At 36.6% G+C, this 20,404-nt stretch overlaps 1 protein-coding gene across 1 annotated transcript in view; it reads left to right on the top strand.

Moving 5' to 3' along the window:
- Positions 1 to 20,404, top strand: part of UBR5 (ubiquitin protein ligase E3 component n-recognin 5) — an 84,702-nt gene that overhangs the window by 26,806 nt on the left and 37,492 nt on the right. The window contains exons 8-16 of the mRNA XM_041470565.1: positions 3,490 to 3,639; positions 5,632 to 5,825; positions 9,523 to 9,639; positions 9,714 to 9,824; positions 10,535 to 10,689; positions 12,568 to 12,685; positions 13,485 to 13,669; positions 14,437 to 14,546; positions 16,149 to 16,261. Of these exons, the coding sequence (XP_041326499.1) occupies positions 3,490 to 3,639; positions 5,632 to 5,825; positions 9,523 to 9,639; positions 9,714 to 9,824; positions 10,535 to 10,689; positions 12,568 to 12,685; positions 13,485 to 13,669; positions 14,437 to 14,546; positions 16,149 to 16,261 (1,253 nt within the window). The remainder of the gene's footprint in view (positions 1 to 3,489; positions 3,640 to 5,631; positions 5,826 to 9,522; positions 9,640 to 9,713; positions 9,825 to 10,534; positions 10,690 to 12,567; positions 12,686 to 13,484; positions 13,670 to 14,436; positions 14,547 to 16,148; positions 16,262 to 20,404) is intronic.

The raw sequence follows: 20,404 nt of genomic DNA, 5'->3' as shown, positions 1-20,404 counted from the left end.
TGGCTTCCAGGGAGTGGAATGGGAGCTGCAGCATAGTGTAGGATCAGCTCAGTGGTTTGCCTTTGGGGAAAACAATTAGATAATGGGGTTGGGGGTTTTTTGTGGTTTTGTTGTTGTGGTTTGATTTTCTTTGTTGTTGGGTTGGGTTTTTTTCTGTTTTTGTGAACTTCAGGTTGGGTAATATTTTGAATAATTATCAAGAATGAATTCTGGAGTTCTGTTTTAGTCTAGTTTCCTAGGAAACCAAAACAAATGTTTCTCTCCCTTCACTGTCACAGTTTTGCCAATTTAATCCAAACTTGAAAGAGGAGGAGGTACTGAACATGTTGAATACTTGAATATTTCATAAAAGAGTGCAGCTGAGAAGAGGGGAGAGAACTTACGATTGCCCCCTTAAGGGAAAAGGTTTAAAGTGAACTCTGCTTGAGATCAGAATTGATGTAAGCAACACCTTCAGTTAATGAATCAGGTGATAATGCTATTTGAATTGCTGCTTATGTGCATACTGAAAACTAGGTTTTTTGGTTTTGTTGTTTTTTTTGTTGTTTTTTTTTGTTTCGGGTGGGTATTTTTTTTTTCCTCTGAACTAGATCTCTTTTTCCTTCCGATTTTCTTTGGCATTTAGTAGAGAATCATAGATGTTTTCTTACAAAAATAGGCTCATCAGAAATATCACACCTAGATGTGAAGGGAGCAGTCTGATTCTGGTCTAACACAGCACAAGAGATGAGTGATATAATCCCATGGGATTTGTCTGAAGAGCAGGAAAATAAAGACATAGAGAATGTTTTTTTTGGTTTTGTTTTGTTTCATTTTTTTAAAACTGGATTCTTAAACTGGATGTAGCCTTGCAGTATCTGTGTTTTCACAGCGCTAAAAAAATTCCAGTGATGTTTGAAGGGGAGTGGATTTGGCTCCTATCCCTACTGGTTTTAGCACCTTTCTTTGCTGATATAGAAAATGGAAGAAGGGGGATCTCTTTCAGAAATACTGGAAGAAAATTAAAATCTGATTTGAAGCTGAAATAAGAGGGTAAGAAAAGGCTTCATTTCGTTACTCATCTTAATGCGTATTTAGCCCAAAGCCACATAGTTCTGGTTCTTACGTCTGACACTTGAATTTTTACCTTTTTTTGTTTTTTTTTTTTTGGAAACACAGCTAAACTCAAGATGCCTGACCTGGTGGAAGGTGTGTGTGTGTGTGTGTGTTACAAGTTAGTGTGTGTTTTCTGTCAAGAGGATTTCTCACGTAGCTTAACTTAAAAAAATCCAGTGTTGTCCATTTTGAATGAGGGTGGAAAGTTATTTTCTGTACTGGGCAGTTTGGTTCCTAGAAAGAGATCAAAGTTCTTTGCATGTTTTTTTTTCCTGGACACTGACCAGAAGATATCAGAACTAGTTGTTAGAGTATGGAGGGGTTGGAGCTTACCTGGGAAAAGATGGTTGTGGGAGGAGGGAGCAGTATGTCAATATTGGGAAATACAACAGAATCTCATCTGTGTTCCCAGCTCTGAAAACTGTTACTTACAAGTTGACACTGAAGGTGAGGTGTACTGCAGCTTTATAGTTGTGAAAAGCCAGTAGCAGGCAGGGTAAGGACACTCTGAGTGATCTGAATTGTTTTAGCTAAAGCCTGTTGGCCAAATGTCAGTTTTCTTTCTAAGATTTCCAAGCAGTCTGTCATGGATGACTTCCTAAAGTGTACTGTGTGAACTATAGAGTCCCAAATGGCGTGCTTTTAGAAGCACAGCCTACACTTGAGTGGATTACTTAATGAATGCAAAAAACATTTTTGTAGGTCTTGCCTTGAACCCACTGTGCTCACTGATTTGCAGTGCTGTTTTTCTGTGGACAGTCTGTGGTATGTGTTACATTTCCTGTAGATGAGAGTTTAGAAATACAAGGATGAATATTCTGATCTGCAGGCATGTGAAAGTCTTAAGTGAATTAATACCAGCTCTAAGAGCAGACTTCTGTCTCCTTTTCAGTTTTTTGATACCCTCTACTTCAGGTTCCTTCCTCTGTTTCATTCCAGACACTGAGAAAAAGACTCATAATAATCAGATTCTGCTGTCAAAAATGCTTGTTTTCTAGCCACTGTTTTGTTTTCTGCCTATGAGATAGAGGCTGAGAACTGGATGTGCAGGAATTGTGCTCCTTCCAGGTTTCCTGAAGGGAGTCTGTGTATAGCCTCACATGAGCTTCAGGGGTGGGTTAAGCTGATGAGGTTGTCCTGCTGCCAGAAGGCACTATCCTGCCATTCCCTTGCATGGGGGTGAGATTTTTTGGGCCTGTATGGGCTAGTGAAACCTAATCTGGGGAGACTAATTTTTTGTTTTTTTTTTTTAAATATTGGATTTGCTTGAAGGTTTGGGAAGGGCAGAACTATTTCCTTTAGCAGCAAGCAGTGGGGTCTGGTCAGCTTTGCAGCATGTGGTGAAGCTCCACATCTGGGGTTGTGATTACTCCATTAAGTCATTCTGAAGATCCATCACCACCTTACTTCTAAACCCAATGAGCTTCTGTTTCAAGCCAGGTGAATGCGCTAGTTGTAGATTTAGAAATCCCCCCTTGTCCCAAGGAGGGGCCCACCACAGGGATAAAGGAGGGAAGTAGGACTGACCTGTAGTAAGATGGTCAGGTTCAGTTGTCTTGACAGTCCATATTGCTGGCCTTCAATAAGTCACATGAATTTCCAGTAGCCTCTTTTGTGTGTGGATAGAAGCTTTAGTTTAGTTACTGGAAGGAGATTGTTTTGCATTTTAATGATGATCATTACTCCAGGGAAACTCAAGTTTTCTAACACAGAAGCTAGGGCAGTCACAGTATTTAAGTTCAGCCTTTAGGTTTGGTTGGGTCTTTTTTTAATCTGCATGGTATTAAAACACTGTGCTTTTTCCAGATAACTGTTGTTGTTCATGTAGCTACCATTTAAAGCATTGTATTGAGAGCTGCAAGTCACTATCTTGTGAATTAGATGAGTACATCATTCTCTGAAAGAAACATTGCATGGAAAATGGTGCAGTCTTTGGCATCAAAGACGTGGCTGTGCAAAGGCCGCCTTTCTCCGTCAGCTCTGTCCTCCATTCTAGGTCATCTTGGGAGTTCTGCATCACATGCATGAGTGTGTGTGCACATGTGTGTATATGTCTCTATCTTTAGTGCTTTGTTCTTTCAAGTGACAGTCACAAGTTTGAATTTCTGGGATACAGAACAATATGTTTTGGGAAGGTCTTGTTTGGGAACTGTAGTTAGGTAAGTGACAGAGCAGTTCTTGCAGGGGAGCTGCTTTTGTTCACTAGTTTGCCAAGCTTGATTGTAAATGTGGTTGCATAGGAGGCACATGAGTTTGCACTGGTGAATCTGAAGAGCAGAAATTCAATTAATAGATAGGATTTTTTTTCTTTCGATATTTGTTTAGTTGATGGTCTCTCTAGCTGATGTTTTAAGTAGCTGATTATTCACTTAAGATCCTTGTCTCCTCTTATAGAGGATCTTATGTCTCTTCTGGATGCTGACATACATTCTGCTCACCCAAGTGTCATTATTGATGCTGATGCTATGTTTTCAGAAGATATTAGTTACTTTGGTTATCCATCCTTTCGGCGCTCATCACTTTCCAGGCTAGGCTCATCCAGAGGTAATTTTGCACCTTTTTTCTTTGTAATAAGTAGTTTGCTGTGGGAAAAGCTAGAGATAGTACACACTGGTGGTTTAGATGCTGATTTAATGTGAAAGTAGAGTGTGATATGTTGTCAAATACAGAGTAGACAAGTAGACTGCTGCTCATCAAAATTATTAATGAATTCTGACTGTTAGCAGGTAAGTTCTGCAAGAACGTTGATAGTCATATATTAAAAATATAATTGTTGATCATTGGTGTTGCAAGGTATTATAAAATTATTGCATGTTAAGTTTATTTTAAACTGTAGTGTATGTACCTACTAATATATAAATTGTGATACAAATATATAATTTGGCTCAAAAATTCATAATAATTGATGACATGCAGCATTCTTTATACTTTCTTTCTTCTTCTTCTTCTTCTTCTTTCTTTCTTTTGGGTTGCTCTATGTACACTGTTCTTCACATTTCCTTAGTTGTTCCATGACAGAAGTTACCTTTACGGAACGAGGAACTTTAGATAACAAGGAGAGAGAAGAAATCTAAATTTTACTTTTTTGAAGCATTTTTATAGTTGGATAAGGAGAACTATTGGCAGGTGATAAAAAAAGCTCCTTGAGCAGTGTTAGGGCATTTTTTCTTTTAAGCATTATACACTTGAAACATTTATAACAGACCATGCAGCAATTTCTTATCCTTTTGAAGCTGTTGCCACAAATAGCTAGAGTATTTCCAAACTGTTAATCCAACCTCTGGTGTGACTGTTTATTTAGCACAGTTTTGTTGCCTTTTGTGAACATGTTTTAATATATTAATTGCTGAACATGTAAGTTCCTGTTACAAAATTATTAGTCAGGGATCAGTGTGATGTTTGCTAGAAAATAAGTGCAGTACTTACATGAAATACATCTGTAAGACAGGCTGTCGTGTTTGGCTTATGTCAAAACTTTCCCATTTGTCTAATACAGCAAAAGACCCAAGACTTGGTGTAATCCATTGAAACTATGAGATAATAATGCAGTCATCTCGTATCTATAGTTCCAGTTAATTTTTGTGAGCGTGAGTGAGGTACTTCATAGGTTAAATGCATTTATGTGCATGTGTGAATATTCAGCATCTGACATAACTCCTTCTAAATTCCTCCTTTTTTTTCCTTTTCTGAAGTTATTCTATTTAAGAGGTTGTTCTATATAGGATGTTATCACAAATTTCTTAGTGCTTGTTCTCCATGTGTAGTTGACTTGTGGAAAGTTAGTTTGATTATCTCATTTAAAAATTTTTTGTGCATGAGCAAACTGCAGAGTACTGGCTTTAGACAGTTTATAGGCCAGTTGGAAGGGAAGCATTTTGGTAAGGAACATTTTTCTGTCAGGATCCTTTTAAAAACTTCTCTGACTCTTGAAAAGTTTTCATTTAATCTACTCCAAGCAGATACACTTTAATTTATTAAATCCAGTCCTATAGAATATTGCTTTAAATGAAAGGAGCTGGATTATCAAACATGTATGAGAGCTTTTTTTAATGCTTTCTTTCATTAACCTTTTCAAATTAGTATTTTTTCTGGGAAAGTTGCTATGAAACTCTCTAATAAATACTCTTTTTTGGTTTGCATAAAGCTATCTGACAGACTGTATAGACTTAAGATTCTTCTGTTGTTATAACTACATTGATAAAACTACAAAATTGCATATTGTACTAGAAAACTTGAAATAGAAATGTTAAATGTATTTGGCCTCTTATGATGTAAGTGAAATTTCTCTAGCATTTTTTCATAGTGAACAAAACTGTAAGCCTTTATTTCTAGCTGATTTTATGTTTAGCGATTCTGAAGTACATATTCTTGAAAGAGTTAATTTGTTGAATGTTGCATGTCAGGACTATACTTTTAATCTGTGTGAGTAGATTAAACTGCTGTTAGTTGCATCCTGAAGGGTCTTTACTAGAGAGTGGCTTACTTTTATCCCACTGGTGTGACCCAATTGCATACCAGTTCTCCTTCTTCCCTTAGAGAGAGACTCTGAGCTGTTGCGTGAACGTGAGTCCGTTTTACGTTTGCGTGAGCGAAGGTGGCTTGATGGAGCCTCATTTGATAATGAAAGAGGCTCAACAAGTAAGGAAGGAGAACCAAACCTGGACAAGAAGAATACACCTGTTCAAAGCCCTGTTTCTTTAGGAGAAGACTTGCAGTGGTGGCCAGATAAGGTATGAAATTTTTTAATCTATTATTTGCATGCTGTGCAATTGATCTGTTTATTTATTTTTCTGAATAAATACTGTGAGTTGCCTTTTTGACTATGATGTCTTAGTTTTGTGAGACAATATAATAAAGCATATTCCTTATTATGCACTGAGTTAGATTGCACATAATTATTGACACCCTTATAGCTACACTTCTGTTACTATTGTTTTTATTTTCTCTGTGTATTTTCAAGATACTGCTGTAGATCATAAAGCTTGGGGTTGTCTTTTTCTTTATTTATTTGGGTGATCAAAGCATTTAATTGGCAGTAGGAGACTCATGAAACAATCTAAACTATGCTGCATCAAGGAAACATTTTTTGATAAGCATTATTATTTCTAGAGATACTTTCAGTTTGAGTGGATTGTGCTTTTAAACTACAATAGCAAAAATTTGCATTTATTTGCAGTTGTGTTTTGAGTTGATCAGTAACTTGGTTGCTCCTTCAAAATCCTTTGTGTTGATTAGCTGTTTTTCTTTATAACCCTAATTCTATTTTCAAGGCAAGAAGTAATAACCGCAGGAGATAAAAGTAGTAGAAACACCAGCTATATGTTGGTAATTGAATATCTGTGGTCATTGCCTTTGTGAACTAGCTAGATGTTTGGGGAGATGAGTTTTTAAAAACCTAAATAAAATAAAACCCAAACCAACCAAAAAACCAAAAAGCTTCCTAAGAATGGAAGTGATCATCTATGTTTAGTAGACCAATTTTACCGACTTGCTGTAGTATTCCCATTTGTGTCTGTCCACGGGATCTGTGAGGTTGCTTTTTTGATCTGTCACACTTTCTTTTTCTGTGTCTCTGTTCATTTCAGACTAAATCTAGATAGAAAGCTTGAAAACAGAGGTGAATATAGAGGCTTATTTCTGCTAACAGCAGCATGACTTTAGATGCAAGTGTCTTCTTCTGGGCATTCAGACTGAGAAATTAAGAGACCTAAAAAGAATGTTTGTCTAGTAGTTGCTCTCTAACAGATATTTTATGTCTAAAGTATTTTCCCTTTGTTTGTTTTGGGTTTGTTGTTGGTTTTTCTTGGTTTTGGTTTTCTTAGTCTAGTAACATTGAACTTCTCTGTCAATGAAAGTTAGCAGCTTTTGTTCCCCTAGCTTAGAATGAGGAAATCTAGCTTGGTAGAGAGACATTCCAGGAATTTAACATCAATGAATAAGTGTAGTTTACATTTGGAATACTGACTCATCATCTTTGTTTTGGTAACGTTACTATGGCCGTTATTACTAGTGTGGGGGTTTTTTGTTTGTTTTGCTGTGATACCTAGCTGTATGCCTGTGCAGTTTGTATACACTGAACTGCTTCCCACGTACCTGTTTGCATATGCACTCATATAAACTCCAGCTCCTGGGCTTCCAGTTAAATGAAGGTGTCTTACTGGAAAGGCCTTCCATTTTTATTCAAAAGTAATTGAACTTTCTGTCATTTCCTTCAGCTGAACATTTATAAGAAATGGTTCTGTGTCTTTTCCTGCTGTAAATCCAGCATGAATTTTTTTTGGTGGTATTTTCCAACAGAAATTCTTTAAGGGGAAAATCATGGGGGAGATGGTTTAGCAGAGAGGTCAGTTCATATGTCTCTTCCATTTTGGAAAATAGGAAGGGGGTCTTGAAAGGTTACTGAAAAGACAGTAAGGTAGGGGGCAAGTGAAAGCACACAAGAAACCACTACAAAAGAACCCGTCATGTTTGCAAATATTTTTCCATCGTTTTTCATTATTTTTACCTTTGGCATTTGGGACAGAACTCTGTAGAAGGCTGTGAAGAGGGTGGTTAACTTTTTTTTGTGGGAGGTGAATTACCAACCTGGCAGGCATAGGTGAAACTTTTAGGAAGCTGATAGTGCTCCCATGTGCATCAGTTTCACCAGCAATCTGAGACTGACAGTGTATAGACATGTTGCTCAGGTGCTGTGTTTTCTCCACCAAATAAACATCGTCAGCTGCTCTGGAATCCAGATCAATGAGTACATTCTTCTGATAACTCAAATCTTGTTACACTGTAATGCTGTCAGTCTGCACTTGCACTGTATCAATCTTGTGCCACGTGTATCAGAGCCACGTGTATTGGAGTGTAGGAATGGCAAGTGTGGCTGGTCTTTCCCTGCCTCACTGTAATTTAGGTGCAAACCAAGCCTTTAGTTTTTTCAAGTAAGTGTGTTCTGCTTGAGATATTAAGATTTTGTCAGTAGTCTGCATCATCTTCCTGTGTGTTAACTTCTCTGGTCTGAAATCAGAATTTGCTGTTGAACACGAGTCTCAGGTTTACAGAAACAGAGCTGTTGTGTTGTTTTGCATCTTTGGGCAGTTGGTTGAATGGCTCTCTGGAGGTGAATGTAGCATTGATCCTGAAGCACTTAGGTCACAACTGCTAGTATTTTGATAGAAGGGAGAGAAAAAATTTGATTGGCAGGTCTCTAATATTCAGCTTCTGGTACAAAGCTGTTTGTTTTTAAAAGATACGGTAGCAAGATGAGAAGTCAAAATGAGTGTCTTGGAGCAAAAATTAATTGCTTTTCCTACTTAACTCTGAGGAATTAGGCCAGCTAACTTCTGAAGATTCATCTATGGTGATGAAGTAGAGATGCATCTCATTAGGCTACAGTAGGTTCTGATGACAGTTCTTTCTCAGAATCCCCCCCCACTTTTTGTGAAGCTGTAAGTGGAGGAAAAATTTGAGTTATTAGTAGTAAGGAACTTCAGAAAGAACATGTTTGTCCTATAGCTGCACTTGCTGAGGAGGAGTGAAACATTCTGTTTACTGAGAAACATTTGTAATTTAATGTTTTGTGAAATCACTCAAATTCTCTGTAGTTTGAGATCTGTTTCAAGGCAAGGAGGAACAGGAGTTTGCAAAAGTGAGATTGTAACATTGTATAGTTGCATTGATACAAAACCCAGTCTAAGAGGAAGGAAATCAGACCTCTGAGGTCCCTGTAGGTATAGGATGAAGCAAATGAACAACCTGATACTGTGTAAGTAGTAGAAAGATACCAGATGAATTTTGATAAAATGTTCAAAAGAAGAAAAGGGCAAGAGGAATAACCAATAATTAGAAACTTTCCCAGCATGTCAGGTTATAATGATGCATACTGATGTTTTAAAAACTGGATGTTGTTTGCAGTTACTTACTTTCAGAAGTGAAAGATAAGAGTCGTTTAACTGATAAAACAGTGAATTTGATAACTGATTTCTTGGGTAGCTTGGAAGATACCTTTCTGACTATACTTAGTAATGGAATAGTGTAATTATGTTGCTTTTTTGTTAATTTCAAACAGCTGGAATTTCATGCAGAATTTTGTTTTTCAACGTCGCAAGTCAAAAGATCTTATCTCTAATTTTATGAGCCATGTTGTATTCTTAAAGCACCATTAATAAACTGTCCAGGTTAATTGCCATGTATATGCTATTGCTAAAAGCCTTGGAAATAATATCTTTCTTTATTCCCACACTTCATCAGAAGCAATGATGTTTTGTGTGAGGGGGCATGATGATCTTGAGGCAATCTGGATAAAGCTTTATTTTCAGGTTCAGCAATCATGAGTGCTCTGAAAAAAATAAATTCCAAGTTCATTTTTTTGCATTTATATGTTTTTATAAATGTATTTATAATATAATTGTCTTAGACTTCGTATTTCTGTGTTTGTAGGATGGAACAAAGTTTATTTCTATTGGAGCTCTATATTCTGAGCTTGTGGCTGTTAGCAGTAAAGGAGAACTCTATCAGTGGAAATGGAGTGAATCAGAGCCTTACAGAAATGCACAGGTATAGCTTTAAATATTCCCCATCGGAATTATTTATGTGCTTTGAGTATCTAAAATACTTTTTTGTTCCTACAGAATCCTTCACTACATCATCCACGAGCCATGTTCTTGGGGTTAACCAATGAAAAGATTGTGCTCCTTTCTGCAAATAGTATTAGAGCAACTGTTGCCACGGAAAATAACAAGGTATGAAATGTTTGCTGGTTGCTGAATTTGACAAAGCTGGGTTTTTTCAATTGCTTGCAGTATAGCGTAGAGAAGTTGTTTATTCAGCTTCATGTACACCAGAAAGTTCTCAATTCATTTGCTCATTCCTTTCCTTTCCTCCTCATGAAATGGAAAAATTTTTTAAAAAAGATAATCTATCAGATTTAGAGTTGAAACAGTGAAAAGGTTGCCTGATTATATGAAGTACTTGAGTTTTTGCTTTTACAGTAGAAACTGACTCTGGTTTGAGAGTAGAGAAGCTTGTTAGTGTTCTGTAGAGATTTAGTGGAAAAACTAAGGACATTGAAGCTTTCAGTGATGTAAAGTAAGTTAGCTAAATATGCTTTTCAGCCCAGTTAGAGTGAACTTGAAATTGATTTGGTAAAGACACTAACACATCCATATACTTTGACAGGTTTCTCCTTTGGTTTTTTTCAACCTTTTTTGTTAAGGTTGAGGACTAGAAATAGAGGGGAAAACAATTCTGGAAAGCTCTCTTTTGGGGAAAGAAAGATGGTAGGGGATACATTTCTGAAGGTTATAATTGTTTCTTTGTTTTGTGATACATTTTTCCCCCCATTCCAAAACCAGTAAATATTACATTAAAGATGCAACTGATGTGAAACTTCTCTTTTTCCTTTTTTTTCCCCCCTCTACCTTCTCTGTTCCTTTCTTTCCTTGTCTGTTAGGTTGCTACATGGGTAGATGAAACTTTAAGCTCCGTAGCCTCTAAATTAGAGCACACTGCACAGACATACTCAGAGCTTCAGGGAGAACGGATTGTTTCTTTACATTGTTGTGCTCTTTACACGTGTGCTCAACTAGAGAACAACTTGTATTGGTGGTGAGTAAATACTGTGTTTGTGTACAACAGTGTGGATGCTCTGGGTGTCTTCATGTCTCTGGCTCTGAGAACCATTGCAAAACTGCTGAGCCACCACTGTTCTGAGTTTGGTAAATCTGCACTTGATCTTAGGCTCCCTTTATGAAACATATTTATTCTCTTTTTTAATGCTTAAAGCTTTTGGATCCAATTATAACATCTTAAACAGAATAAGGTCATTATTTTAGGAGATGTGTGTAAGTGCTTTAGCATTCAGCTGTATCTACTACACAGGATCAGAGAATAATCTTCTCTATGCCTTTTGGGTCTTTCAGATTATAAATATGGAACAAACTTTCCCACATACGAGGTCGATGTTCCTCTGTCTGGCTCTGTTAGAAGATTTGGTCTATTAGTTTGTGGTCTAAATCTTAAAGAAGGGGGGAAATAACATCAAATGCTCCCTCTGGAGTTCGTTGTTAAAATATAACCCTTTCAGAGATAAAATATGAAATATTAGTTAAAATATTTTAACTGATAGCTTCATGATTAAGAAGCTTACACCAAAAAAAAACCCCAAACAAAACAAAGCAAAAAACAAACCCTCAAAAATAATACTTCCAAGGGGCTCTGAAATGAGTTTCTAATTTAAGGGAATTAATTGAGTAATACTAATGCATTGTCAGCATGCATTATTTTTCAATGTGTCAGGAGTCATTGCATTATATATCATGCCTAAAGTTCAAGTGGCTTAAAGGCATGGATGAGCTCAATACTCAATGATGAGCTGGAAATGAGAGCATTGAAAATGAATTGTATGAAACAGCTTTCTCATTAAATTCTGTTAACTCTGGAAAATATTTAAGTGGACTTGTAGCTAGACTTGTAAACTTCTGGTTCTTGGCTCTTGCGTTATGTCATGGCTGACACGGCACACGTTAATTACTCTTTGTATAGATACTGCTGAGCTGTAGCATTGGAGATACTTGGCTATTAGAACCTTCCGTATTTACTGGAATAATCTGTGCATAATACAGAAATACTTACTAGTGTTTACATGTAGTCTTTGGAAGCAATTAATGATGTAATGTGTCTTTTTCTGGTTAAATGTCAGCTGTGGTGATTTTATGTTACCAGATTGATACAGACAGAAGCTCCTGTTACTATTGATATCGAATTACAGTGATCTGGAGTACATGAGACAGGATTCCAATTTCCATTTTTTCACAGGACTGATGCTTTTTATGTTTTACTTAACATAAAAGAGCTTCTTGAATCAAAGCTTCTAACTGTATAAGCTACTGACTGAAACATTAAGTATCAAAATAATAAGCATGCTCAACTGTGTATGCAGGCATGATTTTCAACTAAACCAAGGGGATCCAATTACAAAAGAAGTTGTTTTTTTCCCCCTCTCGCAGTGGAAGTTGTTGTAAGAGCCCCAGACTCCTTCAGCCATGTACCCAGAGAGAAAGTGAGGCTTTTAGAATTTGGAAACAAAAATCATGTTCCCCAGAGGACGCAAATTCTGGAAATTATCACTATTTGTGGGAAAGATATCCACAAGTTCAGAGAGGCAAGCTGCATCTTGAAAGCTGTGACTGGAGTATTCCACTTGTGACAGACTGGAAGGAAAGCCATTTGGCAGTGAACTAAGTCGTGTGTTCTGCCTCTTCCTCCTCCTCTTTATAAATTGGGGTAGTCGAGATGAATTTGGAAAATTGGGATACATATGGAAAAAGATGACATTTCTGCAGTGCTTTGAAATTTTGGGGAAGGTGGCACACACACTTGAATGTTTGTTCATTATTACATTAAGCAGAAGGAATAAACTGTTCAAAGTTCAGAACAAAGCTTTTCTTTCACAGCCCTTTTAAAATAACATGCATTTTTCCACAGGGGTGTAGTTCCTTTCAGCCAAAGGAAGAAAATGCTAGAAAAGGCCAGAGCGAAAAATAAAAAGCCGAAGTCTAGTGCTGGTATCTCCTCTATGCCAAACATAACTGTTGGAACCCAGGCAAGTACAGCTGTCAGCAGTGGCATTTTTACCATGCTATATGATGAGCTTAAAATGTGCTCTTAAAAAAAACACAACAAAATTAATTAGCACAAAAAGTTATGCACAAAATGATAGCAATAATGGGAAATAGTATGTGTGAATGATATGGCTGTATATGGCAGTGTCCTGTTAGTATTGTTGCTGTTCTACAAGTATGACTCTTGCTGCACAGAAGAACAAGCTGTTCTTATGCAAAGTACTTCTATTTTAACTTACCTACTGATTCTGTATTTTAGTAAGTATAGAAATACAATTCCCTGTAGAACAAATAGCTTTGTAAATGATGAGGCATTTAAATGCCTGCACTATTAATATCTGGGTTTGATTTATTTATGCAGTGTGATAGACCTTTGGTTTGAAGCCTTTACCAAAAAGGCTAATAACTGATACAGAGGATTTTTTTTATAAGTACTAGAACTAATATGAGAGAAAGCAGCCCTTTCCTAGGGAGCACATTTCTTTTGATTGTAGAGCCATTCTAATTGTCACTGTGATGAGTCTCTGTTATTGGATTCATAGTTCCTTTTGTGGTTGAGCATCTAAATATTACATGTTAAACAGTTTCAATGCTAAAGCTGTTGGTTTCAGCTGTGAATTTCACAACAGCTTCTTTTTCCATACGTAATGCTGACTTTCCTCTTCACCTGATTGCATAAGTTTTCTATTTTGACTACTGCATATGCCATCAAGAAAATAACATACGGTTTCCCTCAGTAGAAGTAATTTTTCTCATAGAAACAAATATTTCTGTTTCTAGGTGTGTTTAAGAAATAACCCCCTCTATCATGCTGGAGCAGTTGCTTTTTCAATCAGTGCTGGCATTCCTAAAGTTGGTGTGCTAATGGAATCTGTTTGGAACATGAATGACAGCTGTCGATTTCAGCTTCGGTCCCCTGAGAGCTTGAAAAACATGGAGAAAGCCAGCAAAACTACTGAGGCAAAGTAAGTGTGGAGACCACGTGCACGTACTCACAGATTGTTCATGTGATACTCTCCTGAACTAATAATGGAAAAGGAATGTCAGATTTTTATAATTTTGAAAATTTTGTGATCTTTATGAGGTACTAGGTTTCTTGTAAGCTTAGCTAGATGTGCAGAAATGCTCACTGCAGGAAAGGTGTCTCACTTCTGTCAAAGCACTACGTACATGTGAAATGCAGGAGGAGTATTAAATGAAGGCTTGTCTACAGTGTTTCATAAGGTTTCCAAGATTTTATATTTTAATAGCAGAAAATGGAACCAGCTGTTTCCTGGCTCTTCATGAGATTAAACAGATCTCTTTGAGCCCCTCCATAGTTTGAAAGAAAAATCTTTTGGGTTGACAGTTGCCATTTAAATGTTTCTTAAAACAGATGTAACAATTTCAAGTAAAGCTTGAAAATGTTTAGCAGCTCCAGAGTTTCAGGTTACTATATAAAGCTAATAATTCTTTGTTTCCTCAAATGAAGGAAACAAAGCTCATCATGTTTATTTTCTGTAATAGTGTATCTGTGCTCGGTTAATGTTAAAAAGCTAATCCCTGATTAAGCAGTATTGTACCATCCCCAGCTTCAAGATTTTCAGTTAGGATGGTTGTTTGCAAGTGTGGAGTTACTCCTTTAAGCTGTTGTTAAAGAAACAATGCTGGGATACACAGGTGCTTTGTCCATTGTCACAGAAAAGACTTCACTTTTTTCTTTCTTCATTCTGAGTACTAACTTTTATTCTAGACCTGAAAGCAAACAGGAACCAGTGAAAACTGAGATGGGTCCTCCACCATCCCCAGCTTCCACTTGTAGTGATGCATCTTCAATAGCAAGCAGTGCATCAATGCCATATAGTAAGTAATGTGTAGCTCAGAGTAAACGTAAATAATTATGTAGATAAGAAGTTTCCATAAAAGGCAATTCTATGGTGATTCTGTACTAATTGCAGAATCCTTTGGTCTTTCAGTCTATATTGCAGTGTAGGTAAAGGCTTTTGTAATAGACTTTGAATAATCTGTGAATTGTCAGAGTTAAATAAATGTATAAGCAGTGACTCCTCGATGTAAGGTGTATCTGTGCAAGTGTAACAGTTCTCAGAATCAAAAGTATCTTTCAGGAGGTGATCAAGAGGAAATTCTAAAGAGAAATTTATTTTTAGTTGCAATGTGATAATGAGTTTCTTTGCAGCCAGGAAGTTGAACTTGTTTTGGAAAACCTCTTTAAAGATTAAGCTGCTGTTGAACAGCTTGCCTTGTAACTGAAAGTCAGTGTAGAAAGCAGTAGTTTGTATCTATTACAGAAAATGTCTAAAATGAGACATTCTTTACTAACATACAAAAGCAGTCAGGAATGTTTCATAGTGAAAGTTGTGCTTAAAAACCTGAAAGGCTACACCCAAATTGTGTAACTGGACTCCTTAAGCATTTTTTCTCTCAATTTAAACACATACATTTATAAAATGTAATTACAATGCCATCATTTGAAGACATCTTCTCTCTGCAGCTTATTCTTCTAATTGCTCACAAGCTGCAGTTTTAAGCAGCACTGACATAATGACTCAAATGGCCTTGTGCAGGGACTGAGAATCTCATCTGCTCAGATCTGCAGTACTTACTAATTTTACTAGTAGTCTTTTACTATTGATTACTTTTGCAATTAATTCAACTGTAATTTTCCACTGACTACAACTTTGCTTGGGCTTTTGAACTAGTGTTTGGACTTAACTGTGCAATTAGCTTAGAAGTTCTCTGCTTCTTACTTCAAATATGTTGATAGTGTTAATTACATTATATACTCAGCTTGGAAGAGTAAAGGTTCTTGTCAGTGTTAATTTAGCCATGTTATGTATTTAGATTTGATTCTGAGTGTACTACAGTTGCTGTTCAGATAAAGTCTGCAGCAAATCTAACTGTACTGCAATTGCCATTAGCCCAAATAGCTATTTTCTGCCTCATTTGCTATTCTTCTAGAAGTTTACCAAGTAGGCCATATGTGGTAGGCAAGCAGACTTTTTGTAAGGTTGGTACAAAGCACTATAGCAGGGGTGACTGAGTGTTGTCACAGTGTCAGCCATTTCACTTACAGCACAAGTATGTGAGCCCTGCCAAAACAGGGCTTGGTCCTTGTATTTTATTTTTTTGTATTCTAGTTACTGTATTATTTAAAATTTTAAAAAATATTCTAATTACTTTTCTTAAATATCTTTAAAATTGCTTTACTTATCATATAGACTTTATTAGTTTCCAAATCCATAGAAAAACATGAAGGTTACATGATATACTTGTTAGATAGCTCTGACTGTTAAAGTTGTATTCTTGTTAACCTCTTGTTAATTTCTGCATTGGACTGCTGATAATCTTTGGGGGGAAGGGTTTGGTGTTTACTGAACACTGCATTTTGATGCTTTGATTAAGTATGTCAAGTCTTTCTTTTTGGTGCTAACTTTTTTGTCTCAGAGCGACGACGATCTACTCCTGCCCCGAAAGAGGAGGAGAAAGTGAATGAAGAACAGTGGTCTCTGAGGGAAGTTGTGTTTGTGGAAGATGTTAAGAATGTTCCTGTTGGCAAGGTTTGTCTAAAATCTAAAATACACCGTCCCACTGTTTTTGGGCAGGGGAGAAAAAAGGTTTTTTCTTTTAGATAAGCTAACTGTTTAAAAAAATATCATACTTTCAGGGATGCTTGAGAATATTTCTGATGAGTACGACTTGAGCTGTGTTTATATTTGTCCCTAACATAATGCTAATAATAGAGTGGGTGTATTGTGAGTAAAACGTGATAAATCTTCAAAAATTCTGGTATTTTAAGTTGAACCACAGTATTACAAAAAACAGATGTGGTTTTATCCAAAATACTATTTTGTTGTCTTGAGCAATAACTCCCACATGTCCAGCGAAATTGTGAAGAGTTCCACCTGTTATGACTGACTTTTACATACACATAGGTAGAATATTTGGATGAATCTCATGTTCTGGCAAGCAAAGAACATAAATATTTTTGTTAGAAATTAAACGCTTCATTAATATGATAAAAAAGTTATTTGATTTATTACTCCAGAAAATCCCGTTGTTTAATCCTTGTAATGTTTTCATTTTTTCTCTAATAAACCTTTGCTCTGACTCAAGAGCCATATAGAGGAAAATACTCCCTTTTCTCTTTTGGCACTGTTGTGTGATGTTAGGAGGGATTAGGTCCTCTAGACAGTTCTCTGGTATGCTTTTCAAAAATACAAGCAATGAGAAAACTGATAAGGTTTTCCTCAAAAGGAAAAGATTGGTTTGCTTTCTACTTGATTAAACAGAAGATTTAAAATAATGTTATCAGAAGAGGATCAATAACTGTCCAACAGAAGGCAGCTGAAGTTAGTAAGAGTTATTTTACTTGCATCCCTAATGTATTTACTTTGATTTGCCTTCAGCAGTATCTTTGAAAGGAGCAGGCTCACAATGAATTTTCATTATCAAGTTTAGGTCATTTCTGCAGAAGGGAATATGGAGCAACTTAGCTCATTGTAACACTTCCATTTCTCAAAATAAGATTTTGAGATCTAGTTGAAGTTGCTGAAAGCATTGTTTTCTTCTGATACCATCTCTGGGAAAGTCCCTGTTGTCCTTATCTGTCCTTGTTTTATATCCTAAGATTTTCAGTAAAGAGACTGTTTCACTATTTCTGTATACAGTTGCAAAGATGCCTGTGCATTGCATCAAGAACTACTATAATCAATATAAAAGAGCTTGAATTTTTATGTTTACATTTTCACTGGAGTGCTAAAATCAGTATATGGCATGTCTTCTGAACAGAGTTACTGGTGCTAAGTCTATTCTAGATCAGTTGTTTATGGCAAAAACGCTTGTTTTCCTTTATGAAGCACGCTGTCCTTTTCCAGTGTTGTATACTGCCACTCATGTTTTTCCTTCTGCAGTTTTGTAATACTTTGTCTTCACAGCTCAGGCAGAATCCAGCACACAAAATCATAACTATTTTTTTCCTGGTGGTGTCCAGGTTAAAGTTAGAAATGCAGTTTATTACAAGGCAATAAGCAAGTTTAAGCCTTGTTACATGTTCTGTTTGTAATTTGGATCAGTTGTGTGATTGTATGAAGGAAAACCAGAGGCTTCTCAGTCTGCAGAAGAGTTACCCTTGGCAGTTTTCTCCTACAGACTCCAGAGTAACATTGTTCATTATGGAGCAGTAACGTTTGTAATTGAGCTTGTTGTGAGCTGAATTATACACAAAGAGGATTGAATTCTGAATAATCTGACTATTGTATCCATAAGTAATTTTTGGATGTGTGTATATGGAGGTTCAGACTGCAAAAATGTGATTAGATGGATTTGGGCTCTTAGAACTTCTTGAGTTAAGAAATTCTATCCTTTTACAGTCCACCCAGATATGCATTAATCTGGTCTTCCATGGTCTTCTGTTTACTGACTGACAATCTGAAAAGTCACATCTTTGATGTATTGTTATGGGTGGCTTCAGTGGCATGAGCATCTTGCAGGAGAATATACTTTTCCAGTGTAACCTGGGAGCATGTTAGCCTTGGTGTTTCAGAAAATTGGAAAGGCTTTGAAACCACTTTGAGTTTTAAGAACTTGATGTTACAAATCGTGGTGTCAGTGGAGCAACACTTAGCTTCTCTCAAAGTGTCATCCAGTAAAATATGTGGTCATGGAGCATGTGAATATTTGGGCATCTTTTAGAAATGCACGATGGTAATTTAGAGGATATTTTTTGAGCACGGTATGAAGTCAATTACACTAAACTAATTGATTTCTGAGGCCAAAAATCTTGCTTTATGTAATGATTCAGATTTGAAGGAGTAAGTAGAATAAAGCAATTATTTTTGTCCTTTTACCTGCAAGAACATCTGAAAGTTTAAACATTTATATTCTTCAAAATAAAATGAATAATGTGTGGTAGCCATGAGCTTTTGTCAAAATGTTTGCTGTCTTAAAATTTTTTATATAATTCTTGGTTTTATACACAAAAAAAAACTTCACTTAGTCTTCAGGAGGTGGAATTTAGAGATAGGAAAGAAAGGGATAGGAAATTCAGATTTACTGATGTGCAGCCTGTGTTCCTGAAACGGTTTTGTTTCTAGAAATTTTACGTCCCCATGCTTTTGGATGTATGCAGCAGCTTCATGATGTCTCTAAAAAATGTTTGTTTAAAATCCTTCCATGACCCCTAATGTGTTCTGTAGAACAGTGGGCAGGTAGAAGGTGTTGGCTTCTAAAGTGCCCCTGTCTCTCTGGGCACTTTGTTGATAATGTAACAGCTCTCCCCTGAGTGCTGAGATCCAAGATGAGTGTGATCATTCTGATAACAGTAGATTGTGCAATCTGCATCTTACACACTGCTTTGTAAGTGTGGATCTCATATGATGCCAAAGCAGTGAATGACCAGAGAGTGCAAAGTCTTTACACTGAGGTGGTGTTGAAAGAGATAAGAATGCATGTCTGCTAGATACTCTCTTGTAGTTAGTCATCTGCTTGCTCCTTGGAATTTATTACTTTCCAATCTCATTTCAATTTAAATCCTTCATGGCTTGGAATGAAATTAAGTCTTTATTCCTCCAAGTTCATCACTAGATGGAATAGATAATCATTCCAGGATTATCTACCTGATGAAAGACTGATGGAATGAAATAGCCTGGCACTTGTCCCATCTCTTGTCTGCACTGGTGAGAAGTCTGATGGAGTGTTTAGTGTTGTTGAGAAAAGATATGGGCTGAAATAAGCCTTTGTTACTGCTCACTGGTATCAGAGGGATAAAAGCTTTTTTCTGTTGATCCCATGCACTTGGGATATTCTACTTCACCACATTAGCTTCTGGATCTTTTCTTCCGAAATGGCTTAAATGGTGTCTGAAACCACTGCTAGAACAGAGGGATGGGGAACCTGGGTTGGAGCTGCTTTTTTCTTCTTTGGCAGCTGCGGTTCGTTTTGGTCTGAGGCTTTCCATTGGCAGTGTCCAAGGCCTCCCCAAACTGCTTCTGGTCATCAAAGTTATCCTCATCCAGGTGAGAATCCTGTGTATTACCAATTTTGCAGTTCCTATACCCAGAAAGCCTATCAGCTCCTAGGAATTTTGTAAAACATAGATTTGGATTGAGTAGTTTGTTCCTATTTTTTATTGCATTATTTCAGTCAGTCACTTGATTTTGTTTTTTTCCTTTGATTCGTGTCTGAGATTGAAGCCTTCCAAATGAGAAGAATAAATTGAAAGAGCTCAGACTGGATCTTGCCCTAGAAGAGTTACCCACTCCCTATTATGAATCTATTTGTAATCTTTCAAAATAGAGTATTTCTCAAAATTGTGTCAGTATTTCTTTGAAGGTGAAGAAATACTTCTTTCTGCCTTTGGGACAGAGATAGAAGTCCTTTCTGTGATGTTAAAATTTCTTCCATTTCAAAAAAAAGATTGAATAGGAAGTTAAAATTTTATTTTCCCTGGTCTTCTGCTGCTGTGTTTTGAGGAAGAATGTGGTGATTTTGGAGAAGGAAAGACTCAATGATTTCCAGTGGCATTCTGGTGTTAGGGACTGTGGAAGTGGGTTGATAGTAAAGATAAAGTTAACAACTGTGTTCATCTTTTAGTTTCTTAAATAATTTTTTTTATTCTATTAAAAAGACCAGGTGTTGTTATCTTGTAGCTGAAAATGCACTAAAAAGGTATTCTGCTTTTTAGAAAAAAATTCTTTAGTTTT

The sequence above is a fragment of the Pyrgilauda ruficollis genome, unplaced genomic scaffold (assembly GCF_017590135.1).
Source record: "Pyrgilauda ruficollis isolate IOZ18807 unplaced genomic scaffold, ASM1759013v1 scaffold25, whole genome shotgun sequence".
Lineage (NCBI taxonomy): Eukaryota > Metazoa > Chordata > Aves > Passeriformes > Passeridae > Pyrgilauda > Pyrgilauda ruficollis.
Note: the sequence above shows the minus strand (reverse complement) of the source record. Positions and strands in the feature narration are given on the sequence as shown.